General features: G+C 51.8%; 1 protein-coding gene across 3 annotated transcripts in view; it reads left to right on the forward strand.

Annotated features, from left to right (window-relative positions):
* The window catches only part of STXBP5L (syntaxin binding protein 5L), a 195,895-nt gene that overhangs the window by 14,722 nt on the left and 158,506 nt on the right, over positions 1-22,667 (forward strand). For all 3 annotated transcript variants that reach the window (XM_044287379.1, XM_044287383.1, XM_044287380.1), the window contains exon 2: positions 8,983-9,080. In XM_044287379.1, the coding sequence (XP_044143314.1) occupies positions 8,983-9,080 (98 nt within the window). The remainder of the gene's footprint in view (positions 1-8,982; positions 9,081-22,667) is intronic.

Below are 22,667 nucleotides of genomic sequence, written 5' to 3' on the forward strand. Positions count from 1 at the left end.
CCTATACCTCATACATGACATACCTCCTCCTGATACATACAGCGGCCTATACCTCATACATGACATACCTCCTCCTGATATATACAGCGGCCTATACCTCATACGTGACATACCTCCTCCTGATATACAGCGGCCTATACCTCATACATGACATACCTCCTCCTGATATATACAGCGGCTTGTACCTCATACATGACATACCTCCTCCTGATATATACAGCGGCCTATACCTCATATATGACATACCTCCTCTTGATATATACAGCCGCCTATACCTCATACATGACATACCTCCTCCTGATATATACAGTGGCCTATACCTCATACATGACATACCTCCTCCTGATATACAGCGGCCTATACCTCATATATGACATACCTCCTCTTGATATATACAGCCGCCTATACCTCATACATGACATACCTCCTCCTGATATATACAGTGGCCTATACCTCATACATGACATACCTCCTCCTGATATATACAGCGGCCTATACCTCATACATGACATACCTCCTCCTGATATACAGCGGCCTATACCTCATACATGACATACCTCCTCCTGATATATACAGCGGCCTATACCTCATACATGACATACCTCCTCCTGATATATACAGCGGCCTATACCTCATACATGACATACCTCCTCCTGATATATACAGCGGCCTATACCTCATACATGACATACCTCCTCCTGATATACAGTGGCCTATACCTCATACATGACATACCTCCTCCTGATATATACAGCGGCCTATACCTCATACATGACATACCTCCTCCTGATATATACAGCGGCCTATACCTCATACATGACATACCTCCTCCTGATATCTACAGCGGCCTATACCTCATACGTGACATACCTCCTCCTGATATATACAGCGGCCTATACCTCATATGTGACATACCTCCTCCTGATATATACAGCGGCCTATACCTCATATGTGACAGTATGTATATACCATATTCACTTTTATAGATGAATGATGTGTTTCCGCTGTGGGGTGCAGTGTATAACGCCCGGCACAGCCTCATACCTACCTGTCACCTGCGCTTTGCATGGCTCCTTTGATTCCGATGGCCGGTTTGAGGAGATGCTCCTCCGGCCTGTGTTCTCTGCTTTCTTCCTGATATTGCTGAGGTCATTGTGGGAATGCTGCTGCTGCTGCTGCGGCGCGCTCTGCGCTCTCCTGAGACCTCGCTCTCTTGTCTCCCACAGGTTTATCCTTTTTATATATCTTTACTGCCGAAGCAAAATTAGAAGATAGCCCTCCGGACCGGCTGCTGCTGACTGCCACCGTTATCCCTTTAAGCCTACTTTGTGGTTGAGAACCTCAGATATTTTGCCTCCGTGTAAATCTTCTTTTCTAACGTTTCAGCCTGTTTGGAGAATAACCAAAAATGTGCATTTTTCTCCTTTTGTTGTGCAGATGTATAATAGGCACTTCTGAATTGTATGTGGAAACAATATGTATTTATTTAATAAAATAGATTTAATTAAAATAATCAAAAATTGTGCTTATATCATCAGTATTCCATGATAGATCAAAAACATTTCCACATACAATCCAGAAGGAATCACATACACATGGGGTGATCCTGTGGACACTGAACCCTCCAATATCCAGAACTTTTGGCTACATGCACAGGACCGTATGTGTTTTGCGGTCCGCAAATTGCAAATCCGCAAAAAAAACTGATGACGTTCCGTATGGCATCCGTTTTTTTGGTGGATCCGTTTTTTTGGTGGATCCATTGTAATAATGACTATCCTTGTCCACAAACTAGAAAAAAATAGGACATGCACAATGGGCATACTGATGCAGACAGCACACGGTGTGCTGTCCGCGTTTATTGCGGACCCATTGAAATGAATGGGTCCGCTTCCTATCCGCAAAAAAACGGATCGGACACGGAAACAAAATATGGTCGTGTGCATGAGGCCTTTACTTGAGAGCCTCCCTATCTAATACAATAGATATTTTATTAGAAGAAACAAGCTATTTTTGTACATTTTCACCCCATCAGGACGCTCGGCCTGTTCTTCAGTATAAGGAGATGTCGTCATTCTGCACAGCCATTCCTTAGGACGTTCCATACTCTGACCTACATTCTTTCTGGACAACCCTGGAGGCCTTCTTTAGAGTCCGACCTGTCCATAGACGAGCATCGGACCCAGCGGCCCCCAGTGCTGGGACTGGCGAGCAGTGATACGGCCGGGATGTGACCAGTAAGTCTATTGGACACTGGCGTCAACAAGTAAGGGAGAACGACGAGCGCTGAATCTTCTAGAGGAAGACGACGGTGCACAGTCCATCACCGCTCTACAGCCTTCTGAGTTAGGCTCCATTCACACGTCCGTGGTGTGTTGCGGACCCGCAACACACCCGCCCGGCACCCCTATAGAAATGCCTATTCTTGTCCACAGCTGTGGACAAGAATAGGACATGTTCTATCTTTTGCAGAGCTGCGCACCCGAAGATCGGAGCTGCGCTCCACAAATGCGGATGCGGACAGCACACTGTGTGCTGTCCGCATCCATTCCGTCACCATAGAAAATGAATGGGTCCGCACCCATGCAGACCCATTTGCGGACGTGTGAATGGAGCCTTATAGAGGTGTCATGGCTGGAGAGACATTAATGCTGTGTGCCTCCCCGCTGTCCTGGGTCCCACAGGACAGTCCCAGATTTCAGGCGCCGTCCCTGGAGGTTTGCTGCATGAGCGGGGAGATCTGGAGATTGCCATGGATGACATCTGATTTTGATCCTTGGCATCACCCCCTAAAGCAGTGAAAGTTATATCCTAGGTCACTGATTGGTGGGACCATGGCAGATCCTTTCCTTCGTTCGGACCGAGCCCGGCCGCTCCCTTCACTTTCTATGGGGCTTCCAGTTCACTTTACTGCCCTGAGTGGACCCGTGGACATGATGTCCTCTCTGCGTGTAGTGAATGACACCCGGTCAGCCCGTCTGTGTGATGTGAACAGAGGCGACAGGGCCGTCTGGGGGTGGACAGCTTTTATTACATGTGGGGTCATTCACGCTGGGGTTCTGCTCTACAAAGCTGATATCAGAATAGTGGGGGTCCGAATCCATGCACCCCCCCTGATTGAAGGGGCGGCAGCGCTTCCACTACGAGTACAGAGGTGTTGGGGCCTGTGCGGCCCTCGTCTGCCCCTCAGCGCGCCCGTACATTACACGGACCGTCCTGTGGTGGCAGAGTGTGGTGGGGGAACTGATTACCTCTACCAGCAGCAGGACACCCCCTCATCACTCTGTTATTGGGGGGCATTTAGAATATTGCAGAATCTGGCGGTGTGCAGAGGGCAGGCCGCCCCTACGGCGGTGCAGATGGCGGTCGTGTCTCCTGCCATGTCCTTCAATCCTACATAAGCAGAAACCTTAGCACTCCCTCGTTAATGGTGGGGTGCCTCCGCTCTCTGGCATTTAGGACGAGGTTTGCAGCGTCTTTGGGCTCATGAATAAATATCAGCCATTAGTCGGGCGGCTCTACCGGCGCTCGCTCGATCGGATCCGGCTATTTTTAGTCTTGTAATGCACTAAATTTACACCGGGGCTTTTGACCGTCAGTTTCAGGCTCCTCTCGAGCTGGAATGTGAAGTGTGCGGAGTCTGGTCAAAGTGCTTAGATGTAGAGGAGGCGCTCGGGATCCTTTATGTAAGAGGACGAGGTCCCGGGGGGTGTCCTGCCTCGTACTGGCACGTAGCGCGGTCCAGAGACGCAGGGTCCTGGCGCTGTATATCGGGGGGGGGGGGGGGCACAGACGTGTGACTGTCAGTGACAGAAATCTCACATCTTCTGGCCAAAGCCTTCCATGCAGATGGCTGCACCATGATGGGATACTACGGCTCCAACGTCCTACGGTGCGGCGCCCGCACACTTAGGCGGCAGGTATTGATTATGGGCATGAAGGAAGCGGATGGCACCATGTCAATAATTTCATAATAGTCTGTACCCCAAAGCTCAGCTATGATGGCATTGCTGTGTCCGTCCTGTATTGCCTCTTACTGCGGGACATCTGTCCGTATCGCCAACGTATTCCACAGCGCTGTACATAGCGATACTCCACAGCATCAGTCAGCGGGTCAGAGCTCGCTGGGCCAGGACTGAGGACAGTCAATCGGGTAAGGTATGACAGCAAATGTGCAGGGGGCTTAAAGGGGTTGTCCAGGTTTGGGCTGTTTTTACGTAGCTCTGTATACTTCCGGCCGGAGTACAGATGAGGTCACATCCACCGCTGCAGGCAACGACTGACCTCAGCAGCGACGTGTCCCCAGGCTGCACATGACCCAGCGGCGACTTGCCACTTAATGACACGTCACTGCTGACGGCGTTCAGCGGCTGCGGCGACGCACACGACCCCATCGGTACCTCGGAAGTAAAGGGTCCAGAGCTGAGGGCGCAGGTGGGTGTGACTTGTTCATTACCTATCACCTGCTCTGGGGGTAGTAATTCTAGAATTGTCCAACATTTGGCGCTGGTGACATTAGTGTTTGGTTAGGGGGATGTCTGAGCCCTAGGACCCCCACTGACGCCTGCGATAAGGGGTGACCCCGTGCACACTGCAGCACAGCCTTATGCAGTGTGTGAGGGCTGAGGGGCCACAACATTGAGGAGAGCAGCTACGGGTCCCAGCGAGGGTCATCTCCTTGGTGGAAATAGCACTTATCGGAGATATCTAGGAGGGGTGACGACTTTATACCAGGATCCCTGGAAATGATGAATGTCCAGTGTCTTCACCTTTTGACCGCGTGTGATCTGAATGAGCGCCACCCGGCCCTTATTGGAGAATATTCATCAGAATCAGGGAGATAAATCAATAAGGAATTAAATCAGGGCCCATAAATCAAACTGCAGCATTTCTGCGCCTCGCACACTTTTCAATTTATCAGTTATTTAAATGCAAATCATCCCCTTTAAGTGGCAGGAGATGGATTATTAATGTCTGGACGTGTGTGGTCGTGGAGGCGCTGCTCACCGCTTCGCTATGTTCTCTGCGCTGACGGCGATTTCCAAGAAAAAGATGAAAATGTCGACAGATAATTACACTTTGTAATAAAATGTCTCAACAAATCAGTTCTGAGTCCTGAGACTGAGACACGGGAGAGCAGACAACAGCGTCAAGAAGACCATCAAAGGGGATCCTGGGCTGAAGGTTTTAGAAGTGTTCAGTAGTTATCACTCAACCTACACGAGACTGTGTGCATACGGTACTGATCCTGAGCTGCATCCTGTATTATACCCCAGAGCTGCACTCATTATTCTGCTGGTGCAGTCACTGTGTACATACATTACTTATCCTGTACTGATCCTGAGTTACATCCTGTATTATACTCCAGAGCTGCACTCACTATTCTGCTGGTGGAGTCACTGTGTACATACATTACTTATCCTGTACTGATCCTGAGTTACATCCTGTATTATACTCCAGAGCTGCACTCACCATTCTGCTGGTGGAGTCACTGTGTACATACATTACTTATCCTGTACTGATCCTGAGTTACATCCTGTATTATACTCCAGAGCTGCACTCACTATTCTGCTGGTGCAGTCACTGTGTACATACATTACTTATCCTGTACTGATCCTGAGTTACATCATGTATTATACTCCAGAGCTGCACTCACTATTCTGCTGGTGCAGTCACTGTGTACATACATTACTTATCCTGTACTGATCCTGAGTTACATCCTGTATTATACTCCAGAGCTGCACTCACTATTCTGCTGGTGCAGTCACTGTGTACATACATTACTTATCCTGTACTGATCCCGAGTTACATCCTGTATTATACTCCAGAGCTGCGCTCACTATTCTGCTGGTGCAGTCACTGTGTACATACATTACTTATCCTGCACTGATCCTGAGTTACATCCTGTATTATACTCCAGAGCTGCACTCACTATTCTGCTGGTGCAGTCACTGTGTACATACATTACTTATCCTGTACTGATCCCGAGTTACATCCTGTATTATACTCCAGAGCTGCGCTCACTATTCTGCTGGTGCAGTCACTGTGTACATACATTACTTATCCTGTACTGATCCTGAGTTACATCCTGTATTATACTCCAGAGCTGCACTCACTATTCTGCTGGTGCAGTCACTGTGTACATACATTACTTATCCTGTACTGATCCTGAGTTACATCCTGTATTATACCCCAGAGCTGCACTCACTATTCTGCTGGTGCAGTCACTGTGTACATACATTACTTATGCTGTACTGATCCTGAGTTACATCCTGTATTATACCCCAGAGCTGCACTCACTATTCTGCTGGTGCAGTCACTGTGTGCATACATTACTTATCCTGTACTGATCCTGAGTTACATCCTGTATTATACTCCAGAGCTGCACTCACTATTCTGCTGGTGCAGTCACTGTGTACATACATTATTTATCCTGTACTGATCCTGAGTTACATCCTGTATTATACCCCAGAGCTGCACTCACTATTCTGCTGGTGCAGTCACTGTGTACATACATTACTTATCCTGTACTGATCCTGAGTTACATCCTGTATTATACTCCAGAGCTGCACTCACTATTCTGCTGGTGCAGTCACTGTGTACATACATTACTTATCCTGCACTGATCCTGAGTTACATCCTGTATTATACTCCAGAGCTGCACTCACTATTCTGCTGGTGCAGTCACTGTGTACATACATTACTTATCCTGCACTGATCCTGAGTTACATCCTGTATTATACTCCAGAGCTACACTCACTATTCTGCTGGTGCAGTCACTGTGTACATACATTACTTATCCTGTACTGACCCTGAGTTACATCCTGTATTATACTCCAGAGCTGCACTCACTATTCTGCTGGTGCGGACACTGTGTGTCTCTGGACCGACTCATTTTAGCTGCTTCTCTTTCCTTCTATCAGGGCCATCCCAGGGGCATACAGGAGGTTCCCGATACAGGATCGCCCCTACCGGGGCGGCCCTTCCGTTTTGTAGGCAGGGTATCAAGATATAGGGCTAGACTTAGGGATAGATACCCACAAACAATCCGCCTATCCCGGTACATAACCGCCTGCCTATTTGTCATGATTGGTTATTATTTTTTCTTGTTTTACTGGATACGTTTAATTCTTTTTCCCTTTTTTGGGGGGTTATTTTAGTTTGATGTTTAATAAAGGCTATGTTTTAATGGTGGTCACCGGTGAATACGGTCAGGAGAGGTGACCGCTCCTCTGTGAGTCCAGGGACTCTTCTGATTGTAGACGCTCTCGCCCCTTTGCTTCTTCGTCCGTCCCAGACCGCCATGACTACTTCATTTGGCCCCTCATTTGTGCGGCCATCTTCACTGATTTACAAAGATACACGTTAACGAAAGAAAACCCTACAAACTGAAATAATCGGAAACTAGCAAAATAATGAACATCAACCAATGAAGATCAGACGCTGCTTCTGAATTGTGGCCTAAAACCGGACGTCTGGCCGCCCTACATTACACTACATACACTGCTTGTTTCCATGGTTACGACCACCCTGTAATCTATCAGTGGTGGTCGTACTTGCTGGCTTGGGGGCAATTGGCCTTCCAAATCTGCCCCTGGAGTGGAGCCTCTTGGAGAGACTTTTGAGCCCCTTCGTGCCCTCCTGTGCCTGTCATTTTTGCAGTGTAGCCTTCATTTATTAATGTTGAGAACCAGACGCCTGGAGCGGTCATCATGAGCCCGACATGGCGGCACGCCTCCTATCATTGGTTGGATTCGGCCTGCGTGTTCTGCCGATGAGGAATATTTCAGGGGGATGTGACAGTCACGCTTCACCAGTGCCATACATTCAGGGAATTGCTAGATTTAAAGGGGTTCCCTGGGGTTAGCTGCTGATAGCCTGTCCTCAGGATAGATCGGATCGAGGGGGGTCTGCCACTCGGCTGGATGCCATACAGAGCATGGCGCTGCTGTACGCCGGCGCTGGGCACTACATGGTGTATGGAGCCTCCCCCCGCTGCCACTGGTTCCCCTAAAGAGCTGATCAGTAGGGATGCTGGATGTCGGACCCCCACCGAACTGAGAGGGGTCTTCAGTATCTCAGCCCTGGATGAGGCAGGATGTATGAACGCCGCGCTGCCCCCCGGAAGTTTTTGGCAGATGTGGTGGAGTACAGGTGAATCCATTCAATCAGCGATCTCCAACCTGTGGCTGTCCATCTGTTGTAAGAACATAACCCCCATCATGGCTGTCAGGACACACTGCATTAACCCATGGTGCTGTCATGTTATTTTCACTGGGTGCCCTCCCCTGCCCCCGCGCTCATTCGAGCCTCCAGATCTTGCACTCGTCTCTTACGTCTCGTGACCCTGAGATGTCTTCTGGGCTCTTGTTGGCCTGCGGTTGTCCTCTCAGAGACTTGCAGAGGGTTCAGGAATGAGATGTTCATTGTGTGAGCAATGATGGGAGTGATCTCTTACATAGCCCCGTGAGACGAGGATGGTTTCTATAGGGCGGTTTTCTTGCTTCTTGAATGATGGGCAGTCAGACATTACTACTGGAAGATGTGGAGGTGTCCAGTGAAGTCTGTGGGTCAACCTGTGTCCACCAAGGCAGGAGGACGAGGGTCCTGAGTGGGGGGCTTCCCTCTATGATGTTCTAAAAAGGTGTCTCTATCCTTCCGCAGGGTATAGCAACCTCCAGCTGTTGTGAAACTACAACTCCCACCATGCTCTATTCACTTTAGGTCTCACGCTGTGGTAGGTGGCCACGGTGATGTCAGAGAGCATAGCTCTGGTAGAGGGCGTCCGGTGGGTGTAATATGTCTAATTAATGTGGCATCAGTTAGTGAATATAGCTATAATCACCTGCCGATCCAGCGCCTCCACAGTCCCCGCCTGACTGAGATGCCGGTGATTGGCTGGAGCGGTCACATGACGAGGTGTCGTATGCACGTAGAGTCCATCGTGACCACAACCTGACTGCTGTCTTCTCTCTTTTGCAGACTGTTCGCCATGGTTTTCCATATCAGCCCACCGCTTTGGCATTTGACCCGGTGCAGAAGATTCTGGCGATCGGCACCCGGACCGGAGGAGTGCGAATGTATCCTTTCACTTGAGGTGGAGGTGAGGGGTGCACGTGGCGGTGGCCCCCCGGGACTCAGCGCTTTATCATGGTTTGTGGAGTTTTCTTATTTCTGTGGAGGTTTGGAAATAAAGGGGTTGTAGACTGGAGGCGCTGGCGTGTCCAGAAACAGCGCCACCCATGTCCATGTCTGGTACTGCACCTCCGCCCCAGTAAAGTGAATGCGTCTGATCTGCAGTAGCAGAAATGAGAGCAGAGCCTTCCTTCTGATGACCCCTTTAAGTTCTGACGGGACACGGAACGGGCTTGGATTTTGCAGCGCGATTCGCTGCACAGAATCTGAAGGCTCGTCCGGTCGTGCGTCTGGACTATATACTGGATATATATGGGGGTCTTCTACACTAGGGGGGTGGTTACAGTCTACATGCTTACAGCTGATTGGCCTGTGATGTGACCCCGCCTACACTGCTGAGCACCGGCGATTGTGATTAGTCAGAGGCCTCACTGGTCCAGTCTACAAGCTCTGCACATGTGCCTTAGACCCAAGCTCCGCCCACACCCCGCCCCTATCACGACCATGCCTTTAAAGCTAACCCTGTGGTCTTTGCCCGGAGTGATGACAACTCATGAACGATGTGTAATGGAGGGGGCAGTGCCCGCCTGACACCATGGGCACAGTGGAGCCATATTGTCTTATTGTTGTGCCCTCATAGAAGCCTAAGCTGTAAAATTCAGTGAAGCCTCCCCAAAACACCACCTCATGGGTGGCAGCCACCATAATGTGCTTACAAATATACCAGCCACAGCGCCCACGTAATACCACTCGCTGATCTCCTCCATGGTCCTGCCCTTCTCTAACAGAAAGTCACGTGTGAGCAGCCAATCAGCAGCCACTTCCTGTGCCATTAAGCCACACCCCTTGTGGGTTACGTTAAAAAGACAGGTAATAAATATGGTGGACAGTATTTAAACCAGCGTTTTTGGTGCAAATTCCTCCAGATTTCTAATGTATTTGGAATAGTAAATATTCCCCTTTGTGCATGAAATTGGTAACGGAGCTTGTGAGCTCTCAGCAGCCCGCAGAGCAGAATATGTATAAAAGTTATTGCTGTTTAATATTATTTTTGATTCCTCTGAATGCAGCCTGCAGTGTAAAGAATGGAAGTTTATATTCTAGTACATTCATAGAAATCTCTATATGACTTCTTGATGTTGAGTTGAGTTTTTTTTATTTTTTTGCACATATTAAAAGAGACGTTATACTTGCAAGTACAAGATGAAGATGGAGCCATGCTTTACACTGCAGGCTGCATCCAGGGACTTGAGAAAAATAGTAACAATTTGATATTGGCTTGTAATTTGATACCAGGACTACATGGTGATATGTGCAGAGAAGACCCTATACTTTCTGTGGATACTAAAATCCAGGAAATCTTCTGTCCACACGCCGTCCTGATCCCTCGGGGGCCGGATTATTGGCGTAGACTGTAATGTGTGCGTCCTTCATCATGGGCATGCTCCATACATCAGTAATTGAGCCGTACATCTTCTGTCTGTCTCTCGGCATTAGAACCCACGTTTCTTCATTTTCTTACGAAGGGAACATATTTCATGTCTGACATTTATAGACGACCTGCAGCCTCCACATTAATAGACGACCTGCAGCCTCCACCTTTATAGAAGACCTGCAGCCTCCACATTAATAGACGACCTGCAGCCTCCACCTTTATAGAAGACCTGCAGCCTCCACATTAATAGACGACCTGCAGCCTCCACATTTATAGACGACCTGCAGCCTCCACATTTATAGACGACCTGCAGCCTCCACATTTATAGACGACCTGCAGCCTCCACATTTATAGAAGACCTGCAGCCTCCACATTTATAGACGACCTGCAGCCTCCACATTTATAGACGACCTGCAGCCTCCACCTTTATAGAAGACCTGCAGCCTCCACATTAATAGACGACCTGCAGCCACCACCTTTATAGAAGACCTGCAGCCTCCACATTTATAGAAGACCTGCAGCCTCCACAATTATAGACGACCTGCAGCCTCCACAATTATAGACGACCTGCAGCCTCCACTTTAATAGACGACCTGCAGCCTCCACATTTATAGACGACCTGCAGCCTCCACATTTATAGACGACCTGCAGCCTCCACATTTATAGACGACCTGCAGCCTCCACATTTATAGACGACCTGCAGCCTCCACATTTATAGACGACCTGCAGCCTCCACATTAATAGACGACCTGCAGCCTCCACATTTATAGACGACCTGCAGCCTCCACATTAATAGACGACCTGCAGCCTCCACATTAATAGACGACCTGCAGCCTCCACATTAATAGACGACCTGCAGCCTCCACATTAATAGACGACCTGCAGCCTCCACATTAATAGACGAGCTGCAGCCTCCACATTAATAGACGACCTGCAGCCTCCACATTTATAGAAGACCTGCAGCCTCCACATTAATAGACGACCTGCAGCCTCCACATTTATAGACGACCTGCAGCCTCCACATTTATAGACGACCTGCAGCCTCCACATTTATAGACGACCTGCAGCCTCCACATTTATAGACGACCTGCAGCCTCCACATTAATAGACGACCTGCAGCCTCCACATTTATAGACGACCTGCAGCCTCCACATTTATAGACGACCTGCAGCCTCCACATTTATAGACGACCTGCAGCCTCCACATTTATAGACGACCTGCAGCCTCCACATTAATAGACGACCTGCAGCCTCCACATTTATAGACGACCTGCAGCCTCCACATTTATAGACGACCTGCAGCCTCCACATTTATAGACGACCTGCAGCCTCCACATTTATAGACGACCTGCAGCCTCCACATTAATAGACGACCTGCAGCCTCCACATTTATAGACGACCTGCAGCCTCCACATTAATAGACGACCTGCAGCCTCCACATTAATAGACGACCTGCAGCCTCCACATTAATAGACGACCTGCAGCCTCCACATTAATAGACGACCTGCAGCCTCCACATTTAGAGATGACCTGCAGCCTCCACATTTAGAGACGACCTGCAGCCTCCTCTGCCCCCTCCTCCAGACACCTCTGTCCCCTCCTCCAGACTCCTCTGTCCTCTCCTCTAGACTCCTCTGCCGCCTCCTTTAGGCTCCTCTGTCCTTTCCTCCAGCCTCCTCTGCCCCCTCCTCCAGACACCTCTGTCCCCTCCTCCAGACTCCTCTGTCCTCTCCTCTAGACTCCTCTGCCGCCTCCTTTAGGCTCCTCTGTCCTTTCCTCCAGCCTCCTCTGCCCCTCCTCCAAACTCCTCTGTCCCCTCCTCCAGACTCCTCTGTCCCCTCCTCCAGACTCCTCTGTCCCCTCCTCCAGACTCCTCTGTCCCCTCCTCCAGACTCCTCTGTCCCCTCCTCCAGACTCCTCTGCCCCCTTCTCCAGACTCCTCTGCCCCCTCCTCCAGACTCCTCTGTCCCCTTCTCCAGACTCCTCTGCCCCTCCTCCAAACTCCTCTGTCCCCTCCTCCAGACTCCTCTGTCCCCTCCTCCAGACTCCTCTGTCCCCTCCTCCAGACTCCTCTGTCCCCTCCTCCAGACTCCTCTGTCCCCTCCTCCAGACACCTCTGTCCCCTCCTCCAGACTCCTCTGGTCCCTCCTCCAGACACCTCTGTCCCCTCCTCCAGACTCCTCTGCCCCCTTCTCCAGACTCCTCTGCCCCTCCTCCAAACTCCTCTGTCCCCTCCTCCAGACTCCTCTGTCCCCTCCTCCAGACTCCTCTGTCCCCTCCTCCAGACTCCTCTGTCCCCTCCTCCAGACTCCTCTGCCCCCTTCTCCAGACTCCTCTGCCCCCTTCTCCAGACTCCTCTGCCCCTCCTCCAAACTCCTCTGTCCCCTCCTCCAGACTCCTCTGTCCCCTCCTCCAGACTCCTCTGTCCCCTCCTCCAGACACCTCTGTCCCCTCCTCCAGACTCCTCTGTCCCCTCCTCCAGACTCCTCTGTCCCCTCCTCCAGACTCCGCTGTCCCCTCCTCCAGACTCCTCTGTCCCCTCCTCCAGACACCTCTGTCCCCTCCTCCAGACTCCTCTGGTCCCTCCTCCAGACACCTCTGTCCCCTCCTCCAGACTCCTCTGCCCCCTTCTCCAGACTCCTCTGTCCCCTCCTCCAGACTCCTCTGTCCCCTCCTCCAGACTCCTCTGTCCCCTCCTCCAGACTCCTCTGTCCCCTCCTCCAGACTCCTCTGTCCCCTCCTCCAGACTCCTCTGTCCCCTCCTCCAGGCTGCACAGCTATAGGTGTATATTACAGTCTGTGGACCCCTCTGTGACCCGCACCCCCAGGCTGCACAGCTATAGGTGTATATTACAGTCTGTGGACCCCTCTGTGACCCGCACCCCCAAGATGCACAGCTATAGGTGTATATTACAGTCAGTGGACCCCTCTGTGACCCGCACCCCCAAGATGCACAGCTATAGGTGTATATTACAGTCAGTGGACCCCTCTGTGACCTGCACCCCCAGGCTGCACAGCTATAGGTGTATATTACAGTCACTGGACCCCTCTGTGACCTGCACCCCCAGGCTGCACAGCTATAGGTGTATATTACAGTCAGTGGACCCCTCTGTGACCCGCACCCCCATGCTGCACAGCTATAGGTGTATATTACAGTCAGTGGACCCCTCTGTGACCCGCACCCCCAGGCTGCACAGCTATAGGTGTATATTACAGTCAGTGGACCCCTCTGTGACCCGCACCCCCAGGCTGCACAGCTATAGGTGTATATTACAGTCAGTGGACCCCTCTGTGACCTGCACCCCCAGGCTGCACAGCTATAGGTGTATATTACAGTCAGTGGACCCCTCTGTGACCCGCACCCCCAGGCTGCACAGCTATAGGTGTATATTACAGTCAGTGGACCCCTCTGTGACCCGCACCCCCAGGCTGCACAGCTATAGGTGCAGATTACAGTCTGTGGACCCCTCTGTGACCCGCACCCCCAAGATGCACAGCTATAGGTGTATATTACAGTCTGTGGACCCCTCTGTGACCCGCACCCCCAGGCTGCACAGCTATAGGTGTATATTACAGTCTGTGGACCCCGTTGTGACCCGCACCCCCAGGCTGCACAGCTATAGGTGTATATTACAGTCAGTGGACCCCTCTGTGACCCGCACCCCCAGGCTGCACAGCTATAGGTGTATATTACAGTCAGTGGACCCCTCTGTGACCCGCACCCCCAGGCTGCACAGCTATAGGTGCAGATTACAGTCTGTGGACCCCTCTGTGACCCGCACCCCCAAGATGCACAGCTATAGGTGTATATTACAGTCTGTGGACCCCTCTGTGACCCGCACCCCCAGGCTGCACAGCTATAGGTGTATATTACAGTCAGTGGACCCCTCTGTGACCCGCACCCCCAGGCTGCACAGCTATAGGTGCAGATTACAGTCTGTGGACCCCTCTGTGACCCGCACCCCCAAGATGCACAGCTATAGGTGTATATTACAGTCAGTGGACCCCTCTGTGACCTGCACCCCCAGGCTGCACAGCTATAGGTGTATATTACAGTCAGTGGACCCCTCTGTGACCCGCACCCCCAGGCTGCACAGCTATAGGTGCAGATTACAGTCTGTGGACCCCTCTGTGACCCGCACCCCCAGGCTGCACAACTATAGGTGTATATTACAGTCAGTGGACCCCGTTGTGACCCGCACCCCCAGGCTGCACAGCTATAGGTGTATATTACAGTCAGTGGACCCCTCTGTGACCCGCACCCCCAGGCTGCACAGCTATAGGTGTATATTACAGTCAGTGGACCCCTCTGTGACCCGCACCCCCAGGCTGCACAACTATAGGTGTATATTACAGTCTGTGGACCCCTCTGTGGCCTGCACCCCCAGGCTGCACAGCTATAGGTGTATATTACAGTCAGTGGACCCCTCTGTGACCCGCACCCCCAGGCTGCACAACTATAGGTGTATATTACAGTCTGTGGACCCCTCTGTGGCCTGCACCCCCAGGCTGCACAGCTATAGGTGTATATTACAGTCTGTGGACCCCTCTGTGACCCGCACCCCCAGGCTGCACAGCTATAGGTGTATATTACAGTCTGTGGACCCCTCTGTGACCCGCACCCCCAGGCTGCACAGCTATAGGTGTATATTACAGTCAGTGGACCCCTCTGTGACCCGCACCCCCAGGCTGCACAGCTATAGGTGCAGATTACAGTCTGTGGACCCCTCTGTGACCCGCACCCCCAGGCTGCACAGCTATAGGTGTATATTACAGTCTGTGGACCCCTCTGTGACCCGCACCCCCAGGCTGCACAGCTATAGGTGTATATTACAGTCAGTGGACCCCTCTGTGACCCGCACCCCCAGGCTGCACAGCTATAGGTGTATATTACAGTCTGTGGACCCCTCTGTGACCTGCACCCCCAGGCTGCACAGCTATAGGTGTATATTACAGTCAGTGGACCCCTCTGTGACCCGCACCCCCAGGCTGCACAACTATAGGTGTATATTACAGTCTGTGGACCCCGTTGTGACCCGCACCCCCAGGCTGCACAGCTATAGGTGTATATTACAGTCAGTGGACCCCTCTGTGACCCGCACCCCCAGGCTGCACAGCTATAGGTGTATATTACAGTCAGTGGACCCCTCTGTGACCCGCACCCCCAGGCTGCACAGCTATAGGTGTATATTACAGTCAGTGGACCCCTCTGTGACCCGCACCCCCAGGCTGCACAACTATAGGTGTATATTACAGTCTGTGGACCCCGTTGTGACCCGCACCCCCAGGCTGCACAGCTATAGGTGTATATTACAGTCAGTGGACCCCTCTGTGACCCGCACCCCCAGGCTGCACAGCTATAGGTGTATATTACAGTCTGTGGACCCCTCTGTGACCCGCACCCCCAGGCTGCACAGCTATAGGTGTATATTACAGTCTGTGGACCCCGTTGTGACCCGCACCCCCAGGCTGCACAGCTATAGGTGTATATTACAGTCTGTGGACCCCTCTGTGACCCGCACCCCTAGGCTGCACAGCTATAGGTGTATATTACAGTCAGTGGACCCCTCTGTGACCCGCACCCCCAGGCTGCACAGCTATAGGTGTATATTACAGTCTGTGGACCCCTCTGTGACCCGCACCCCTAGGCTGCACAGCTATAGGTGTATATTACAGTCAGTGGACCCCTCTGTGACCCGCACCCCCAGGCTGCACAGCTATAGGTGTATATTACAGTCTGTGGACCCCGTTGTGACCCGCACCCCCAGGCTGCACAACTATAGGTGTATATTACAGTCAGTGGACCCCTCTGTGACCCGCACCCCCAGGCTGCACAGCTATAGGTGTATATTACAGTCAGTGGACCCCTCTGTGACCCGCACCCCCAGGCTGCACAGCTATAGGTGTATATTACAGTCAGTGGACCCCTCTGTGACCTGCACCCCCAGGCTGCACAGCTATAGGTGTATATTACAGTCAGTGGACCCCTCTGTGACCCGCACCCCCAGGCTGCACAGCTATAGGTGTATATTACAGTCAGTGGACCCCTCTGTGACCCGCACCCCCAGGCTGCACACCTATAGGTGTATATTACAGTCTGTGGACCCCGTTGTGACCCGCACCCCCAGGCTGCACAGCTATAGGTGTATATTACAGTCTGTGGACCCCTCTGTGACCCGCACCCCCAAGATGCACAGCTATAGGTGTATATTACAGTCAGTGGACCCCTCTGTGACCCGCACCCCCAGGCTGCACAGCTATAGGTGTATATTACAGTCAGTGGACCCCTCTGTGACCCGCACCCCCAGGCTGCACAGCTATAGGTGTATATTACAGTCAGTGGACCCCTCTGTGACCCGCACCCCCAGGCTGCACAGCTATAGGTGTATATTACAGTCTGTGGACCCCTCTGTGACCCGCACCCCCAGGCTGCACAGCTATAGGTGTATATTACAGTCTGTGGACCCCTCTGTGACCCGCACCCCCAAGATGCACAGCTATAGGTGTATATTACAGTCAGTGGACCCCTCTGTGACCCGCACCCCCAGGCTGCACAGCTATAGGTGTATATTACAGTCAGTGGACCCCTCTGTGACCCGCACCCCCAGGCTGCACAGCTATAGGTGTATATTACAGTCTGTGGACCCCGTTGTGACCCGCGCCCTTATTTTGCAGTACTTTGTGCCCTGTGCCAAGTGGGATTGTATACCGGCTGCTGTGATTTCATTAGGCCTGTGGTCTGCAGTGTTGCAGCCGCGTCTGTCGATTAGTAATCATATCACGCACTGGGTGCACTGCAGATCCTGCTTCCCTCCTACCTAATCCTGCAATAATGATTTTTTTTCGTGTCTCACCTCTAAGAAAGCACCTTTCCTCCAGAGCCTCGCTCCCTCATCTCTAGTATACAGGTTGTAGCAGTAATAATGTCATACAGGTTATACATCAAGCCCTGGAGGCAAAGTGTCCTGATAAATTCACTCATGTCTGCAAAGTCCTAAGGAAGCAGATGCCTGAATGTTCTTACAGCTGAGGTTCCTCAGGGACACCTTCTATGGATGGAAGACACCGAGGGCAGGGCTGCAGGTAGCAGTGCTACCATGTGAGGAGGTCGGAGACTGAGAGTGGAAGGAACACGGTCCACAGCAGCACTGAGTATTTCAGGAGATGAGTGTGGTGATCTTGTGGGCAGGGATTGGTCGAGTAATTTGATTTTGTAAGTGAGGACAGAACTTTTAAGGGCATGCGAGGGAAGTATCAGAAAGTGAGCACCATGGGACCGCCACTTTCGGGGCCCCGTGCGCGTCTCTCTTTGTGCTATAGAATTGTCACGTTTTCTGAGAAGATCTGGGGGAGGACAATGAAGATCGCGCTTGCATGGTTACCCCCTGATAATTTCTTCCCTCCGTCTTGTACTATCATCAGAAGCAATTACCATCTTGTGGCTGTCACAGGAGCACTCGGATCCCCCGCCGCCGTCTGTGCAGCATGCAGAGGTATTACTGCCGTCAGAACCTCAGACTCCAATATAAGTCAGTGGGGTCCCTTGGTCATTGCTTGCATCCATCATACAACCCGTCCAGCCCTGCAAATGTGAATAGAGCGCTTATAGCAGAAACGTCCTACGATGTCTGACCTGTCTGGGCGTATTAATGGAGGACCCGGCTTATCAGCACAGTGGAAATCATCGCAATCCTAAAATCGGGCTATCCTTTAAAAGTAAGCATACCGGCCATGGTTGGTGCTCCGAACCATAGCCATGCCTTCCTTGGGAAAGCCCGGTCCCGGTCTTGATCTGCCCTGCGCTGCCGTAGAAGAGATGTATGGCGAGGCGTGGGCCTCTAGTAATCCGTGCACTAGATGCTCAGAGCTGCCATAGATTTCCGTTATTATTACTGCAAGCTTGTGGACAATGCCCCTACCCTAGCCTCGCTACACCCTTTTTTCATAAAATTGACGAGGGCAGCATGAAATGCAAATTGCAGGTAGTAAAGTCGCAAATTCACCGGATTTTTAAAGATATAATAATGAATTTCCCCCTATAGTGCTTTTCTTTTTTTTGTGTTCATTTAGGCTTAGGCCGTTCCACCTCAGAGTATTGGGATCATTTATTCCCAGTTTTAGGATAATAAAGCTTAAAGGCTATGGACACCTTTGAGGCAATTTTATTTTATTGCATGGTACTCATTTTGAGCTATAAATCATTTTTTCAATTGGTCTTTAATAAAAATGTTGAGCCTCTTTCTCTGTACAGCCTTAGGATTCTGTAGTAGCAGGATCTGTATTTTTACTGTGTTCTGTCAGGCAGCTCAGCTGACGGCTCCTGATCTCTGATATTATAAACACTCAGTATCGCTCAGTTCTCATCATACCGATAGGACTGTTGCTTAAATAAGTGTTTATGACCTTTTAGTAATTTAGAGGTAAGGGTTATTACATGACCGGCGCGACAAACAGTTAACCCTTTGTGACAGAACGGCTGAATATTTTTTTTAAAGACTTATTGATTTTTAGCCCAAAATCAGTAAAATGCAATCATAAAAAAAAAGTGTCCCCAAAAGTGTATAGAGCCTTTAATCTCTGTAGAAATACATTCTGCCATTTATAATAGTTTTTCAATTTCCCACCATCATCAAGACCTCTGCTTGCTGCCAACGTATTTTCTTTCCATGTCTGTTCCATTTTTTGTTGCGGAAAGTTACTCGGTGTGCATTCCATTTCCGTATGTCCGGGTGTCCGTTCCGCAAAAAAATCAGAACATGTCCTATTATTGTCCGCATTACGGAAAAGGATAGGACGGTTCTATTAGGGGCCAGCTGCTCCGTTCTGCAAAATAAGGAATGCACACGGACGTAATCCGTATTTTTTGCGGACCTTAAAATATATATGGTCGTGTGCATGAGGCCTGAACCTGTACTCTGCTCGTCCTGCTCTCAGTGGATACAAGTGTAAACAATGCAGACAATGCTGGTTTGCTACAATGTATCAATTCATAGCCCATATTGGATACAATTGTATCCACTGAGATCAGGACTCAGTGGATACTGCCTCTGAATGGAAAACAGTATTCGGTTAAAAATTGATACATAAAGTATTTTATTAACTTTATTTGCAGAAAACTGGAAACACTTTTTGAAGTGTTCATCCTGATCCCTCTGCTTCAGGAATAGAATAACAGTGTAGAGAATGGTTATACAGTACAGTATGAGTCCAGGTCCCCGCAGTGCTGTGTGCCCGCCGAGAAGCCATCTGGCTGCCTGGTGTGACATCAGAGGGTCTTCCGTGCCTGGAGAGTCGGCAGCGCTCCTCCTCCTCCTCCTCCTCGCATCGCTGTCACTTGTTCCTGTTTCTTAGAGGGAAGGATAATTATTTACTGAAGGGATCAGAGCTTGTTAATTACCTCTGCCTCCACATTGAATTAATTGTACACATGCCGTCATTTATCCGGCTGGATATCCTCGTCTGTCCGCTGCAGATGGGAGTGAGGATGGTGGGCAACGTGCTCTGTAGGGCTAAGCCTGCGGAGGATGACTACTTTCTTCTGCTGCAGGAAGGATGTTGTCATTAGTGAAAACCCCCTGCACCCCGACCTCCCACAGATGAGGATACCTCCGCAGACATTCTGGAAACGCCCCCTTTTAGTCATATTTACATAGGATCCACCCATTTTGGGAATCAGGATGGTTAGGAAGTATACAAATACCATAGGTCTCTGCCCCTGCTAACATTTCGAGGGGTTAGCTTATCTGCGCCCTATGGCTTCTTAAAGGAGCTCTAACCCCAGAGGTGGAATCAGAAAGCGGGCCCCTTCATCAACCTGCACCCCAGAGCCTGGCTGTCTCTCTTTTCCATTGGTGAGTAGAAGGGTGGGGCAAGGTGGCAAAAGGGGCGGAGTCAAGAGTAGTCTACCAAAGCCTATTGCTCTATAGCAGGGTAGGCAACTACAACTCCCAGCATGCATACTTCCTCTACGCTTCTTAGCTCTCTCTTAGAAATGAATGGAGCATGCTGGGATTTGTGCATGGAGAGGTCAGACGTGTGCATGGAGAGGTCAGACGTGTGCATGGAGAGGCCAGACGTGTGCATGGAGAGGCCAGACGTGTAAACGGAGAGGTCAGACGTGTAAACGGAGAGGTCAGACGTGTGCACGGAGAGGCCAGACGTGTGCACGGAGAGGCCAGACGTGTGCACGGAGAGGCCAGACGTGTGCATGGAGAGGCCAGACGTGTGCATGGAGAGGCCAGACGTGTGCATGGAGAGGCCAGACGTGTGCATGGAGAGGCCAGTCGTGTGCATGGAGAGGCCAGACGTGTGCAAGGAGAGGCCAGTCGTGTGCACGGAGAGGCCAGACGTGTGCACGGAGAGGTCAGTCGTGTGCACGGAGAGGCCAGACGTGTGCACGGAGAGGTCAGACGTGTGCACGGAGAGGCCAGACGTGTGCACGGAGAGGCCAGACGTGTGCACGGAGAGGCCAGACGTGTGCACGGAGAGGCCAGACGTGTGCACGGAGAGGTCAGTCGTGTGCACGGAGAGGTCAGACGTGTGCACGGAGAGGTCAGTCGTGTGCACGGAGAGGTCAGACGTGTGCACGGAGAGGTCAGACGTGTGCACGGAGAGGCCAGACGTGTGCACGGAGAGGCCAGACGTGTGCACGGAGAGGTCAGACGTGTGCACGGAGAGGTCAGTCGTGTGCACGGAGAGGCCAGTCGTGTGCACGGAGAGGCCAGTCGTGTGCACGGAGAGGTCAGACGTGTGCACGGAGAGGTCAGACGTGTGCACGGAGAGGCCAGACGTGTGCACGGAGAGGTCAGACGTGTGCACGGAGAGGTCAGACGTGTGCACGGAGAGGTCAGACGTGTGCACGGCGAGGTCAGACGTGTGCACGGCGAGGTCAGACGTGTGCACGGCGAGGTCAGACGTGTGCACGGAGAGGTCAGACGTGTGCACGGAGAGGTCAGTCGTGTGCACGGAGAGGTCAGACGTGTGCACGGATAGGTCAGACGTGTGCACGGAGAGGTCAGACGTGTGCACGGAGAGGTCAGACGTGTGCACGGAGAGGCCAGACGTGTGCACGGAGAGGTCAGTCGTGGGCACGGAGAGGCCAGTCGTGTGCACGGAGAGGCCAGTCGTGTGCACGGAGAGGTCAGACGTGTGCACGGAGAGGTCAGTCGTGTGCACGGAGAGGCCAGACGTGTGCACGGAGAGGCCAGACGTGTGCACGGAGAGGCCAGACGTGTGCACGGAGAGGCCAGACGTGTGCACGGAGAGGCCAGACGTGTGCACGGAGAGGCCAGTCGTGTGCACGGAGAGGCCAGACGTGTGCACGGAGAGGTCAGACGTGTGCACGGAGAGGTCAGTCGTGTGCACGGAGAGGTCAGACGTGTGCACGGAGAGGTCAGACGTGTGCACGGAGAGGCCAGTCGTGTGCACGGAGAGGCCAGTCGTGTGCACGGAGAGGTCAGACGTGTGCACGGAGAGGTCAGACGTGTGCACGGAGAGGCCAGACGTGTGCACGGAGAGGCCAGACGTGTGCACGGAGAGGTCAAACGTGTGCACGGAGAGGTCAGACGTGTGCACGGAGAGGTCAGACGTGTGCACGGAGAGGTCAGACGTGTGCACGGAGAGGTCAGACGTGTGCACGGAGAGGTCAGTCGTGTGCACGGAGAGGCCAGACGTGTGCATGGAGAGGCCAGGCGTGTGCATGGAGAGGCCAGTCGTGTGCATGGAGAGGTCAGACGTGTGCACGGCGAGGTCAGACGTGTGCACGGAGAGGTCAGACGTGTGCACGGATAGGTCAGACGTGTGCACGGAGAGGTCAGACGTGTGCACGGAGAGGTCAGACGTGTGCACGGAGAGGTCAGACGTGTGCACGGAGAGGCCAGACGTGTGCACGGAGAGGCCAGACGTGTGCACGGAGAGGCCAGTCGTGTGCATGGAGAGGCCAGTCGTGTGCATGGAGAGGTCAGACGTGTGCATGGAGAGGCCAGACGTGTGCATGGAGAGGCCAGACGTGTGCATGGAGAGGTCAGACGTGTGCACGGAGAGGTCAGACGTGTGCACGGAGAGGTCAGACGTGTGCACGGAGAGGTCAGACGTGTGCA

Source organism: Bufo gargarizans, chromosome 3 (assembly GCF_014858855.1).
Source record: "Bufo gargarizans isolate SCDJY-AF-19 chromosome 3, ASM1485885v1, whole genome shotgun sequence".
In the NCBI taxonomy this organism is placed as follows: Eukaryota; Metazoa; Chordata; class Amphibia; order Anura; family Bufonidae; genus Bufo; species Bufo gargarizans.